The 13,086-nt window shown below is 33.6% G+C and overlaps 1 protein-coding gene across 1 annotated transcript in view; it reads left to right on the forward strand.

Annotated features, from left to right (window-relative positions):
• The window catches only part of ADGRB1 (adhesion G protein-coupled receptor B1), a 736,329-nt gene that overhangs the window by 676,239 nt on the left and 47,004 nt on the right, over nt 1-13,086 (forward strand). The window contains 2 exon segments of the mRNA XM_053715405.1: nt 9,698-9,817; nt 10,850-10,924. Of these exon segments, the coding sequence (XP_053571380.1) occupies nt 9,698-9,817; nt 10,850-10,924 (195 nt within the window).

The following is a 13,086-nucleotide window of genomic DNA, read 5'->3' on the forward strand; positions in this document are numbered from 1 at the left end:
GAAACTCCTGATTAGAAGTGATTTACATTCTTACTAATATTTATTTTGTTGATGATGATGATGATATTTTATTATTTTATTATTATTCATCATCATAATATGTTGTATTATTGCTATTTTCATTTGAAAGACTTGTATGAAGAAACTTAATCCAGAAATATAACTTAAAGTTTCATCCATTTGCAGTGGTAATTTTAGTAATTGGTACTATGAATCTTTATTCATTACCGTAGCACCCCAAACCTCAAAAGGGACAGCTGTGCTAAATTCGCAACACACCCTTGTCATATTCTCAGTGCTCTACACAGTGCAAGGAGAGCGGTACAAGAGGAAGAATGGGGGTTAAAAAAATAGACATTAAAAGGTGTTGCATGGTGTTAAGAAGTTTAGAGAGACATTAAACTCTTGAGTTTCTTCTTCACATAAAATCAAAATCTTGCGGTTGGTGAAAGCAAATTTGTAGTTCGGTAATGTAATATTTATTTTTGTTTTTGGTGCAGAGTGACTGAAAATTCACATCTACCATATATATTTAAATATATTTAATATACAAAAATTTAAAAATTGTTCTTGGGTTGTTGGAGAAGTATTTTATGGTTCTGGGAGTTGAATAATTTTGGTGCAAACAGTGCCTCTTACTGAACATTTGTTTATTGATTGACACTTGTATTAAATAATGATGCATCATATTTCACATAATCTTTTTTTACTTTTATTATTTTGTATAGATCCTCTGTATATTTAGTAAATTGTTGGGTGTCTCATTTTGGATAGATGGGCTTTTGAAGAAAACTTAATTTTAAAAACTTGATGTACATGTTTATTGTCTACAGGTACATCTATACAAACGTATTATTGTTCAATATCATGATAAAATGTTACAACAACATCCTTTTAATAACAGCCTGTAATAGCAGATCAATCAGTGTAGGAACATTGGCAAAATTAGCAGGATAACACAAACTCATGTACGCCCCACTTATGCTCTCGATTTCCTGTTAAAACGAAACAATGTCAGAAGTTGATGACACCCTTGGATTCTTAAAAAAAAAAAAATATCATTTAGCTTTTAAGGTTTTATGTTTACTCAAACACTTGTTTTTCTCCTGAAGATGAGGGTTACGTATCCACATTGATTTATCCATTAGTGCTAAAAAATATGTTCTACTGAGTTTTTTTTCTCTTCTTAAAAGATTTTTTTTCTAATTGGAATGATGGAATGGATGTTTTTCCTAGAATCCTCTTCAATGTATAGAATTAGAAAATATGTAATCACAAACGTCAGAGTTATACATTGTGTGTACATAGTTTATTGATACAAACAATAACAAACAAGAAAACATTTGTAAGATCCGATCTAAAAACACTACTAAATATGTACATTTATTTCTCTCTCTATTAAATTGTTTTTGCTTTATTTTTTCTAATTATTTATTATATTGACTACTTTCACAAGATATTGTTAATTTTTTATTTGCATCGTGTAAAAAGATAAAACAAATATATACAAATATTAACATAAAATTAATATTAAATTTATCTTGTGCTAGTTATTTAATTATTCATCCTACATCTAAATTAAAAATGAATGATTGAGAAGGAATCAAAAGTAGTATCGTGGTAAAAATTAATGGGTGATAAGGAATTAAGATATGTATAACAAAGACATCAATTGAAATAAAATGTAATGGCATACACGTAATAAAATGCTCAAAATATAAAAATACATTAAAAAAATTAAAACATGTGTGTAGATAATGCTGCATATTTAAATATGCAGGACACAGGATATAATTATATGGATGGACAAGGTTCTGCTTCTTTATGCATGGAGCCCATAGGCTTTTTGTTGTCTTAGGATGATTAAGTACCCTATATCATTTGTAATTTGCATCAAATTTGTTCTTCAACAAGGCTGCTACAACCAAAATAACCTACATTACTTTTCCAACTTAAAGGTACATTAAATTCATAACTGTATTGCAAAAGAAATGTTTTAACAAATATTTACTCCTGTAAAACAAGCTTTTGCCAATCAAGAACTGTTCAGACATATACCCCTAGAAAAGCCTGGTGGAACCCATATTTCTGTTTCCTTTGCTGTGGCCAGTTAGAAGCAAATGTAAATAGGAGTGTAATCTGAGATGACCAATCACTGTCATGTGGTACGCTTGGGTAATGCTGTAAAAGCAGGGGTGTCCAAACTTTGCTCTCCAGAGGTTTTGGAACTACATTTCCGATGATGCTCAGCCAGCATTTTATCTAGCTGAGCATCATGGGAAATGTAGTTCCAAAACCTCTGGAGAGCAAAGTTTGGACACCCCTGCTGTAAAGGTATTTTACAGGAAAAGCAGGCAAAATAAAAAGTGAATGATCTTGTTTTATATTACTAAATTGAATATTTTAAAGGAAAATTAAATGTTGAGTTTGACATCTATTTAAATCTGTTTTCATCTATTATGGGTGCAATCAAAATTTTAGTTTTTTTATTAAGTTGATATTTTACTTGTATAACTAGAGGCTCAGTAAAATATGAATTATTATTTTACAGATGAAGACATAGCAGGTCTAGTTTTAAAATCATATGTTATTTTATAAATACTACATTGTTTAATTGAGTTACTATAAAAATATTTGCTATCTTATAACAGTAAAGAATTTAGTACAAATTCATTTATATGTTTTTTTAAATATTTTGCAAATAACAAATCTGTTTTCCAACATGGCAAAATCAAAATGAAGTTTATCCAACAGTTGTAGATTTTTTTTATCATAATGTGTTAATGGTAAAATAGATATTGGTATGTCTGTTGTGTTACTCCCTCAAAAAACCAGCATTGGTCATCATAATACAAAATTAGTATGTCAGTGAACATGTAGTGTTGTATCGATTCTCTTTTTTTAATTTATTTTTATCATTATTTAAATAATTTAAAATTTCTGCTTTACTAGATTTTAATTTATTTTAATATATTAAAAATTCAGTGCACACAAATCTATTGTAAAACACGTGACACTGGCTAATGCTGGCTTCCTCATTGTTTGGTATAATTTTACCCCAATGATAACAATAGCTATGATGGGTCAAAAATGTACAATTCTCACAGAAGGTAAATTAATTTCTCTCATTTAAATTCTATCTTCATTCGCAAAGTGCTGACCTGTTTTACCCCTTAACTCCTGAGAGCCATTCTTGAGATGTTCACTAATGGTCTGTTTAGAGGGAATTGCAATGCCACCAGCATGTCGATGACCTATATTCATTTTGCAGTGTCCGTAAAAACATTTTCTTTTAGGGAATTTACATGCACTTAACATTCAGCTGTAGTTCACTTTGGTGATATACTTTATTTAGTTTTTGAGAAAGACCTTTAATAAGGGGTAAGGCTGATTTAGATACCTATTTTGCATAGAGGTTGATGATAAACAAGGATATTGTTATTTAAACCATGGCTAAAGTGAACAACTCAGGGGTGACCTACCAATGGGAAAGTCCTAAGTTAGAGTGATAATTAATTTATTTCTAAATGAAAAGACTAACCAAGTTACAATTACCTCATTAATACATTGTCTGTTTTTATTATGGCAAAATGTATCTTGTGTAAAATATAGTGCAAATGTAGTGTAATACTGGTATTGTGGGCAGGATAAACCTTTGCTGTTTGAGCTAAAGCATTGTTTCTTTGGTTGAAGACCTGGCCAAAAGTTGCAATTAACTACTATACTTCATCTTGAAATATTTTACACATTTCAAAAAGATGACATTAAAAGACCATGTAAATAGCCATGCAAGGTTATTACAATAAATGCTATTTATTAAAGTGTTTATGTGTTTTAAATGGATGCACTTAATGGCTGCTATTAATGGTATTGATCTATTATCAAATTGCAGTCAATTTCTTCAAGAGTGGAAAATTAGTTGTAGCTGTAATGCACTGTCAGAATAGGCATAGTTGGAATTGACCATTTTATGCTCATTGCGACTGGCTTTGACATGAAGTCTCTGCTATGCTTCCTAATAGCCAAGAATGATGTTGTTTGTCCTAAATGATCAATATCAGTGTCTTGAGTTTGTTTATATAGTAGTTTGACAATTACAGATTATTTTACATATGAGCATAGAACAGATCTTTTGTACAGGGGAATTAATTATACATTTACAAAAATAATAATAATAATCACATTTAGAAATTGCACACTGTTTATATAAAGACATGTATGTATTTTTATTCTTAAATGGTAGAATGAATGTTCCCCTTGGCATCCGTTCTGTCATCCAAATATTATTTAAGAACAGACACTATTATTCAAGTAGCATTTCAGTATTGAATATAACAATAAAATATTTGAATGTAACGTTTATCACAAGGGAATATTGATTCCTGTAGGCGTACATTGAAGAGCGCTAACACTCAGATCTAACATTTGTTTTGAACAAACATTGGCCCATCCATAATAACAACATCATTACTAGAACTTTCAACTTTCCATGAAACACTCGAATCTTCCTGCATGCTTTGCCTTTGCATCTATGCAGAGATGCATTACGGAGACATAAAACACAGGCTTTTTATGTATTAGTGCAAAAAAATGAACATACCAGCTGAGTGTGGCCACTTTTTAAATACATTAATGCTTTATTTGCTACAATGGCTAAACCTTCTCACTCCACCATTTGCCTTATTTAAATTCTTTAGTCAGGACCATTCGCGGTTACTTTGTTAACAAACCTGTGTTGTTCTAAATAATCTTATATTTTCACCTCTGCTGAGCCCAATTAGAGGTAGATATATATGGCAGGGTAAGTGTTTGAATTTGTTATTTCCATAGCATTTTCATTTGTTTTGTTATGCAAACTTGCACGTGATAATATTTTAATTAAAGGGGTGTTTTGGTTTCCACACAAGTGCAAGACTTAAAAGGATTCTAAACCCACATTTTTTCTTTCATGATTCAGATAGAGCATGCAATTTTAAGCAACTTTCTAATTTACTCCTATTATCAATTTTTTTTGTTCTCTTGGTATCTTTATTTGAAAAAAGCAGGAATGAAGGATGGAGGCAGGTGAGCAGTCCAGTGGTTTTGGAGCCGGACCATTTTTGGTTCAACACCCTGGATAGCGCTTACTGATTGCTGGCTACATTTAACCATCCAATCAGCAAGCGAAACCCAGGTGCTGAACCTAAAATAGGCCGGCTACAATACTTTATTCAGAGAGCAGCAATGCTCTACTGGGAGTTAATTAAGCACATTGGGCAAGCCAATGACTAGATACATATATGTGAAGCAACCAATCAGCAATTAGTTCCCAATTATGATACAAAGGATACAAAGAGAATACAAATAGAATGAAGCATATTAGATAATAAAAGTAAATTGGAAAGTTGTTAAAAATTGCATGCTCTATCTGAATCATGAAAGTTTTATTTTAAATTTACTGTCCCTTGAATTCTCCCAAATTAAGTTGTCAATCACAATTCTTTAGAAAAGTTTATCTAATGATTTTTCAACAAAATAATCAATATTGATGTAGCTACTATGTCACGCAGTACTTTGTCTAGCGTACTGTGTTAATGTAGTACTACCTACATCCAACACTGTAGCTCATGCTGTGGTCCTCACTGTCAGCTTAGACAGAGGAAGCTGCAACTACAGGGCAGAAGGAATCTGCCTTCATATGGTAAAGGAGCACTGAACGTGCTCCCTTACCCTATGAAGTTAGATTGCCAATCATTACAGAGAGTGACATTGACATTACTCTCTGTAATGATCCTTCTTTGGTGCCGTGTGGTAACAGTGGGAGGGAAGGATGGAGGCAGGGGAGCAGTCCAGTGGAGAAGGAGGAATGGAGGGGTGGAATTCCCTACACTTCAGAAAATGATTTTGAAGCGAGAGAGAAATGGGGCCCTACACTACTGAAAAAAAAAATATTTGATGATGGGAGATGTGGGACCCTACACTACAGAAAATAATGTGATCATGGATGGAGAAGGGTGAGGGGGGTTCTCTACTCTACAGAATAAAAGTATTTAATAAATGTAAAATGAAAATATATGTATAATTTGTTACAAGCAGAGTAGCTGCCAGTAACAAAGATCGCAGAAAGTAGTGGCAGAGGAGAGAGTTAGTGAGCTGTTGTGGGGGATTAGGTAGGTGGCCGGGTGAGCCGGGTGAGCAGACATTTAAAAAAAATACATTTAAAAAAAAATAAACAAATGAAATCCCTTAGCTGCATACTGGCAGGCTGTCTGCCAGTACCTAAGATGGTGGGGAGAGAGAGAAAGAGAGAGCGAGAGAGGGGGAAGAGAGCTGTTGGAAAGGGATCAGGTAGGGATCAAGTGGGTTGGAGGTGTCCATTTGGAGGGTAATCCATGCACTAGAGCAAATATTAACCTTACAAGCTAATTGATGCCAGTACCTAAGATGGTGGTGACCAGTGGGGAGAGAGAGAGAGAAAGGGAAGAGAGCTGTTGGAGAGGGATCAGGTAGGCAAATATTAACCTTACAAGCTACTTGATTAACCCCTTTTTCTGCTGGGAATTTCAGACGTGTAGTGCACAGCTGCAATTAGTGTCCTTCTAATTGCCAAAAATCAATGACAAAGCCATGCATGTCTGCTATTTCTGAACATAGGGGACCCCAGAGAAGCTTTTACAATAGATATATGCACATACCAATACATATTTAGACTTGTATATCTGTGTATCTCAATGTTAAAGTCCTTTGCCTTCCTGAGACCTTATATCTTTGAGCCCTTATAACTTTTTTGTGCAATTTGTAATTATTATTTTTTTTTAGAAAATGTAACTGTACATTGTAATGTATTTTTTATGTGTTTTGGGACACTTTTTTGACTCGTGTAAAGTTAACCACAGCTCTGAGATTGCGGTAATCATTCTAGCGTAAATCGGGATTGTGCACACGTGATCACGCTTAACTTACAATTGTTAAACATAAAAAATAAGAACCAAAAGGCCATTTGAGCCTTCCATAATTGCTTTCTGAAGTATAACATATGCATATCTCAAGCATTTGAGATATCTTTTACAGACTTTTTCCTTACCACATTGTGCTTCTCCAAAACACCTGTGAACCATTTACCCTCCAAATGAGATTACGGGGTCGATTTAACAAGAACTGAATGTTCCTTGTTCCCCTTGTTTCTGCGCAAGCTTTCAGGCTCACTGGAAACAGACCGCTGCTCCATAACTTGTCTGCTGTCTTTGAGGCTTTCAATCCGCCTGATCCTATATGATCGGGCTGATTGACACCAACTGTTAGTGGCCGCAAATCTGCAGGGGGCGGCATTGCACAAGCAGTTCACTAGAACTGCTTGTGCAATGATAAATGCCAACAGCGTATGCTGTCAGCATTTAGCGATGTCTGTCAGACATGATACACTGCAGCGTATCATGTCAGACAGACATTGGTAAATCTACCCCTATGACTCATTATTGCAGTAATGTTGTTTTTGTGAAAAATACTAGCCCTATATATTTATTAAATCTGTTAATATAATTTAAGGGTTCTATCATAGCCTTGTAGGTTTCTTCTGATGTGTTAGTACAGATCTTCTGGTTACATAGTTACTTAGCCACTTATAGAATGATTTAGGCAGCACCTCCACATCTGTAGACACAGACAGGGAAGGCCAGTCCCTCATATATTAACATAAACATAAAGTACAGCCATAGGAAATAATATTCAGTCTTTTATTTATTCATAAGGGTCGAGGTGAAACAAGACTGAGAGAACATTTTCATGCTCAAAAGCTTGATTAAGGCATGATTAAGGGCTTTTCAGCATGAAATATTGTCTTAGTATTGTTTGACCCTTATGAAGAAATAAAAGATTGAATTTTATTTCCCATGGCTGGAGTTTTTGCATAGTTGATTTCTTAATTTTTTTTATTTTTTTTTTAAACTTAATTAGAAGACACCTACCCTGCATATGAAAAGACCCATGACACAAAAAGGAGTCTGTAGATAGCAGTATTCATCTAAAACTTTGGGGCTTAGCTAGGAGTTTGAAAATCAGCACAATATTATTTAAAAATAAGCAAAACTATACATTATTCAAAAACATTCCAAGATGGGTTATATAAATAGATCATCTACAAAACATTTATGCAAAGAAAAATCTAGTGTACAATGTCCCTTTAATGTAGGGGAAACACTGTAATGTAGTGCATTTGGTTTTGGGTCTAGAATTTATATATTAAAGGGTTTTTTCGTTCAAAAGTTAGATTTTTAGGAGTTTTATTTAAAGGTTGGGGCATTTGTGATATGGGATTGGAAAGGGGGTCTTGGGGGTTCTATGGAACTTTGTGGATGAATGTGATATGGGTACGGTTGCCACCCTGCTGGTATTTTACCTTCATGGCCGATACCTTTAAGGTTCAGGCCAATGTTGAAAATAAAGATTAAATATAGAAATGAAGATGCTTTCATGTTCAAACTTATTCAAAGTGTACAGGCATCTAATTATACTCAAATTATACTTTAGAATCAGTCCTAGCAGCTTTAGTTCCTGATTTATGTTGCCTAATTTTAAAAATGTACCCTAAGGAGCCAGACCAGTATTTTTATCCATAAAAGCATAGATACTGTAATTGTTTGATACTGAAGTTTAGTCAAGGCCTACTGGAGAGGCAGATTTTGCCGGGGGTGGTTAGACCTACCAAGGGGGTTAGCTACTGATTATCTTGCCTGGGTGTCACATTGCTGCTCCTTCAGCAAAATAATACCAAGAGAATTAAGCAAATTTGATAATAGAAGTAAACTGGAAAGTTGTTTCAAATTGTATGTTCTACTTAAATCATGAAAGAAAAGTTTGGGTTTCATGTCCCTTTAATGTCCTAAAGATAAATATGCCTAAAGACGCTGACTGCATCTAAGAAACTGTTTGTGTGTCTATTTATTTGCTAACAATTCAGTTTCACCAAAGTCAAATTTAATTAAAGGGACATTAAACCTGTGAAATTGTTCCTTAATCAGCTTATCTATAGTTTCCTTAAATGGCCTCAGCAGAGGTGATATGATACGGATAGCAGGCTTGCCAACATGGGATAAAAAGGTACAACATAGTGGCACATATTACTTTAAAGAAACTAACATTTCTTCAATATTTAAAAAGCTAATGAGATTCTAAACAAAATACAACCCAACCATTTTTTATCATCTTTAGTGTCCTTTTAACATAACAAATTGCTTATGTCCTTAATAATTGTAAAATGTCACTGCGCAATACAATCTTTAGCATAAAAAATACAATTTGAGACTTCAATTTGTTCTCTGTTGGATATATCCATTATAAATTAAACCTAATTTATATAATACATGGTCTTATAATGTGATCTTGTGTTTTTAGTCTTGGATTCTAATACATTCATGACTAACTTAACTCCAGGCTCTCTGTGATAGCCAAGGGGTTAAAATAATTGCTCCATGGATTAAAGTAATAATTTGTGCTGACAGGTAATTGGCCATTTCTTCCATCCACAGTAACAATAAAACTGCCAGTCTTAAATGATCCTTTTAACTTCCAAACTCGTAAAACCTTCCCACATGCTGTCTAGGGTTTGACTTTTCTGTAGCTATTATATATTCAACTGATTATGATTATTGTTGGTGGTGCATTTTTTTTCTCCTTTTTTTCTTCTGTTTTAAAAGCAAAGTATCTTTTGTTTTTGTTTCAGTATTTTTGATTTTAATTGCAGTCAGATGACAATGCCTCTATACGGCATGACGCTCAAATGTTCCAAGTGTGGAGTAGTATCTTCAGCAGAAGTATCCGCCACCGCCACCAGTAATGCCATGTTAGTCTTTCTAATTTCAGAATTGTTTTCTTCTTTGTTTTGTACATTTTGTTTTATTTTTCTTGCTTTATTTTCCTGTTTAATTTCACTTTTTTTTTCTGAATTTTGTGTTTACCCCATAATTACAGCCATGCAATGTTGAAAGTGTTGGTGCTTTGGTGATGGAATATTTAATCTGTGCTTTAGGTCTTAATATACCTGGATAGCTTAAATTGAAATTTGAAACCAGTATTATATACCTTTAAATGTATGCAAATTGCTAAAATATGTTTTGCTGTAAGAACTTCTCTTTTAACTTGCTTGGTTGGATAATGTCCTAGTATCATACTTGTTTCACACTCATTGTACTTTATTTATATAATAAAGCACGATGCTTCATATACATTATATGATAAAACACCACATTTTCATCACATAATATGTTCATACAAGTGTGCGTATTTTGCCCGTTGTTTTTCCTTTAATCAGTCTTTCATATAGAGATGAGTTCAACTGGTGTGTTTTTCAGTTGACTGCAAAGCAAATTGTGATGGGTAATTGAATGTGATATGCAAATGAGAGCATGTTACACAGTACTCTTTCCCCTTTAGAAACCATTCTTGCTTGATGTTTAATCTTCAGCTACTAATTCCAAAAATTCTGGTGTTGCCTAGAACGAAATTGGGGGTATACTTGATTTGCAGATTATTACTAAATACCAATTTTCCCCTACAAATAAAGTTATTAGTCATAGATTCCTCTTCACAATTAACTCCTATAGAGCTATGTCTTTGTGTATGTAGTATTGTAATACCATGTATGGTAAATAATCCACCGCTTGCCTTGTTATGCAATTTCAATGTGATCCCAACATTGTTAACATTTGATGGATAGAGTCAGATCTTTTTGGCTCTGTGTTTTTTGTTAAGTTTATTGGTTTTAGCAACTTACTGTCTTGTCCAAAAAGAGTTGTAATGGCAAAGATCAAGGCAGAGGTATTAATATCATTATGGTTATTATTTTATTTTTATAGAGTGGTATTATTTTTTACAGTGGTCTACAGTTGGATAGTTCAAACAGGGGAAAACCAGTAGCTGAAGTGCGTAATTTGACTAATCGGTGCAGAAGGTACGCATCATTCTCTCTCTAGAAGAGTTTTTTGAGTTGAATAAGAGTGCAGAGGTGTGAACTCTAAATGGGCAGAATTTATATATTTATCCCCTTGGCTATTAGCCTATTTGGGTGGTCATGGTGTTAATGACCGAGTATTATGTTAAAGGGGCATGATATTCAAAATTAAAGTTTCACGATTCAGATAGAGCATGCAATATAAATAGAAATTCTAGTACATTTATTGCAAACTTTTTTAGTTTCTGCTGGTATTCTTTGTTGAAACTTTTCTGTGGCAGAATACTTAGGTAGGCCAAGAGTGTACGCACCTTATTGAGCACTATAGGGCAGCAGTGCTCAAGAAATATGCATGTTCATGGGACTATCTAGGTATGCTACAATCTAAACTAGATACATCTCAATTAAGGATATCAAGAGATAGAATACATTTGATAATGAACATTGAAAGTTCTTGAAAGTACATTCTCTATCTGAATCATGAAACTAAAATTGGACTACCATATTCATTTTTATTCTTTTCAGCTCAGTAGTAAACATATGTAGAACTTATAGGTGGATTATGCTCTAAAAAGTGTCAACACCAACAAAACATAATTTGATATCACTGCCAATACATATAGCTATATATAGCCTTCTGCCGACCCATTATTGTAAAATAATAATGTTCTGCCCATGTATCAGGCAATTTACTATATTTATTATATGAATTGCCTGAATGATTGTCACTTAATGTTTCAAAAAGTCACTAACCTGCCTTAAAGATTAAACTCTAGGTTTATTGCATATGATGATTTGTCTGTGGTTATACGTTTTATGGGGACAAATTGATGACATTTTTTTATTTTTCTAAACAAGCTGAGTCGTGAGCAGTTCATTAAACAATAATGACAATGTTGGCAAAAAGTTAACACACAAAATGACTAACTGAATTTTGTGTCCCATTTCTAGTAAAGAGTAACTGGGTGTTCCAATTATAAAACAAAATAGATAGAGATATCTTATGAAAAAAACTGGGATCCAATTACATTAAAGTGAAGGTGAATTTTGATGATTTAGTGCCCAGTTTTTAATAAACCTATTAAAACACGGGCACTTTAATTCATCAAAATTGACATTTCACTGTTTTCTTCAAAAACGTACCTTTTAATCCTGATAGCCGCTCCAGCGATTCCCCCGGACATCGGGTGCCTCTGCAGACATCAGAAACGATGAATCAGGCTTCCTCCAATCACAGCTTCCCCCCGGGGGAATTTTGGCCTGATGCAACGCTGTGATTGAAGGAAGCTGGATTCGTCATTTTGGACCCGCAAAGACGGCTTGCGACGGGAGGAGAAAGTGCTGGAGCGGCTGCCAGGATTAAAAGGTAAGTTTTTAAAGAAAACAGTGAAATGTCAATTTTGATGAATTAAAGTGCCTGTGTTTTTAATAGGTTTATTAAAAAACAGGCACTAATTCATCAAAATGGACCTTCACTTTAATATTGATGGAAGAATATATTATTGTGAACATATATGGTGGGTTAAATTTGTTAAAACAATAAATTGCCTATAAACATCTGCACTCTGCCTGTCTGATAAAGTGAAATAACTTATCTACCCACTACATTCTATTATTTTTGTAATTAAAGGGACAGTGAGGTCAAAATTATACACTCATGATTTAGACAGAGCATACAATTTTAAACAACTTTCCAATTTACTTCTATTTTTTAATTGTCTTCCTTCTCTTGTTCTCCTTTGTTGAAAGGTTTATCTAGGTAATCTCAGGAGCAGCAAATAACCTAGGTTCTAACTGCTAATTGGTGGCTGCATATGTCTAGTGATTGTCATTGGCTCACTCATGTGTTCAGTTAGAAACCAGTAGTACATTGCTACTCCTTCGACAAATGATACCAAGAGAGAGAAAAAAAAATGATAATACAAGCAAACTGAAAAGTTGTTTAAAATTGTTCTACCTAAACCATGAAAGAAAAATGTGGGGGCTTCATGTCCCTTTAATTGTTATTTCCTAATAAAAACAGAAAAAAACTTTACTTTGAGTTTGATAGTGTCCACTCAATTACTCATGTACCCATATGGTACGTTTCACAAGTATTCAATGTACCCAATTGTGCATAACCAATAAAAAAATGGTTATATTAACTCTATACAACTGCCACC

Source organism: Bombina bombina, chromosome 5 (assembly GCF_027579735.1).
Source record: "Bombina bombina isolate aBomBom1 chromosome 5, aBomBom1.pri, whole genome shotgun sequence".
NCBI classification, from domain to species: domain Eukaryota; kingdom Metazoa; phylum Chordata; class Amphibia; order Anura; family Bombinatoridae; genus Bombina; species Bombina bombina.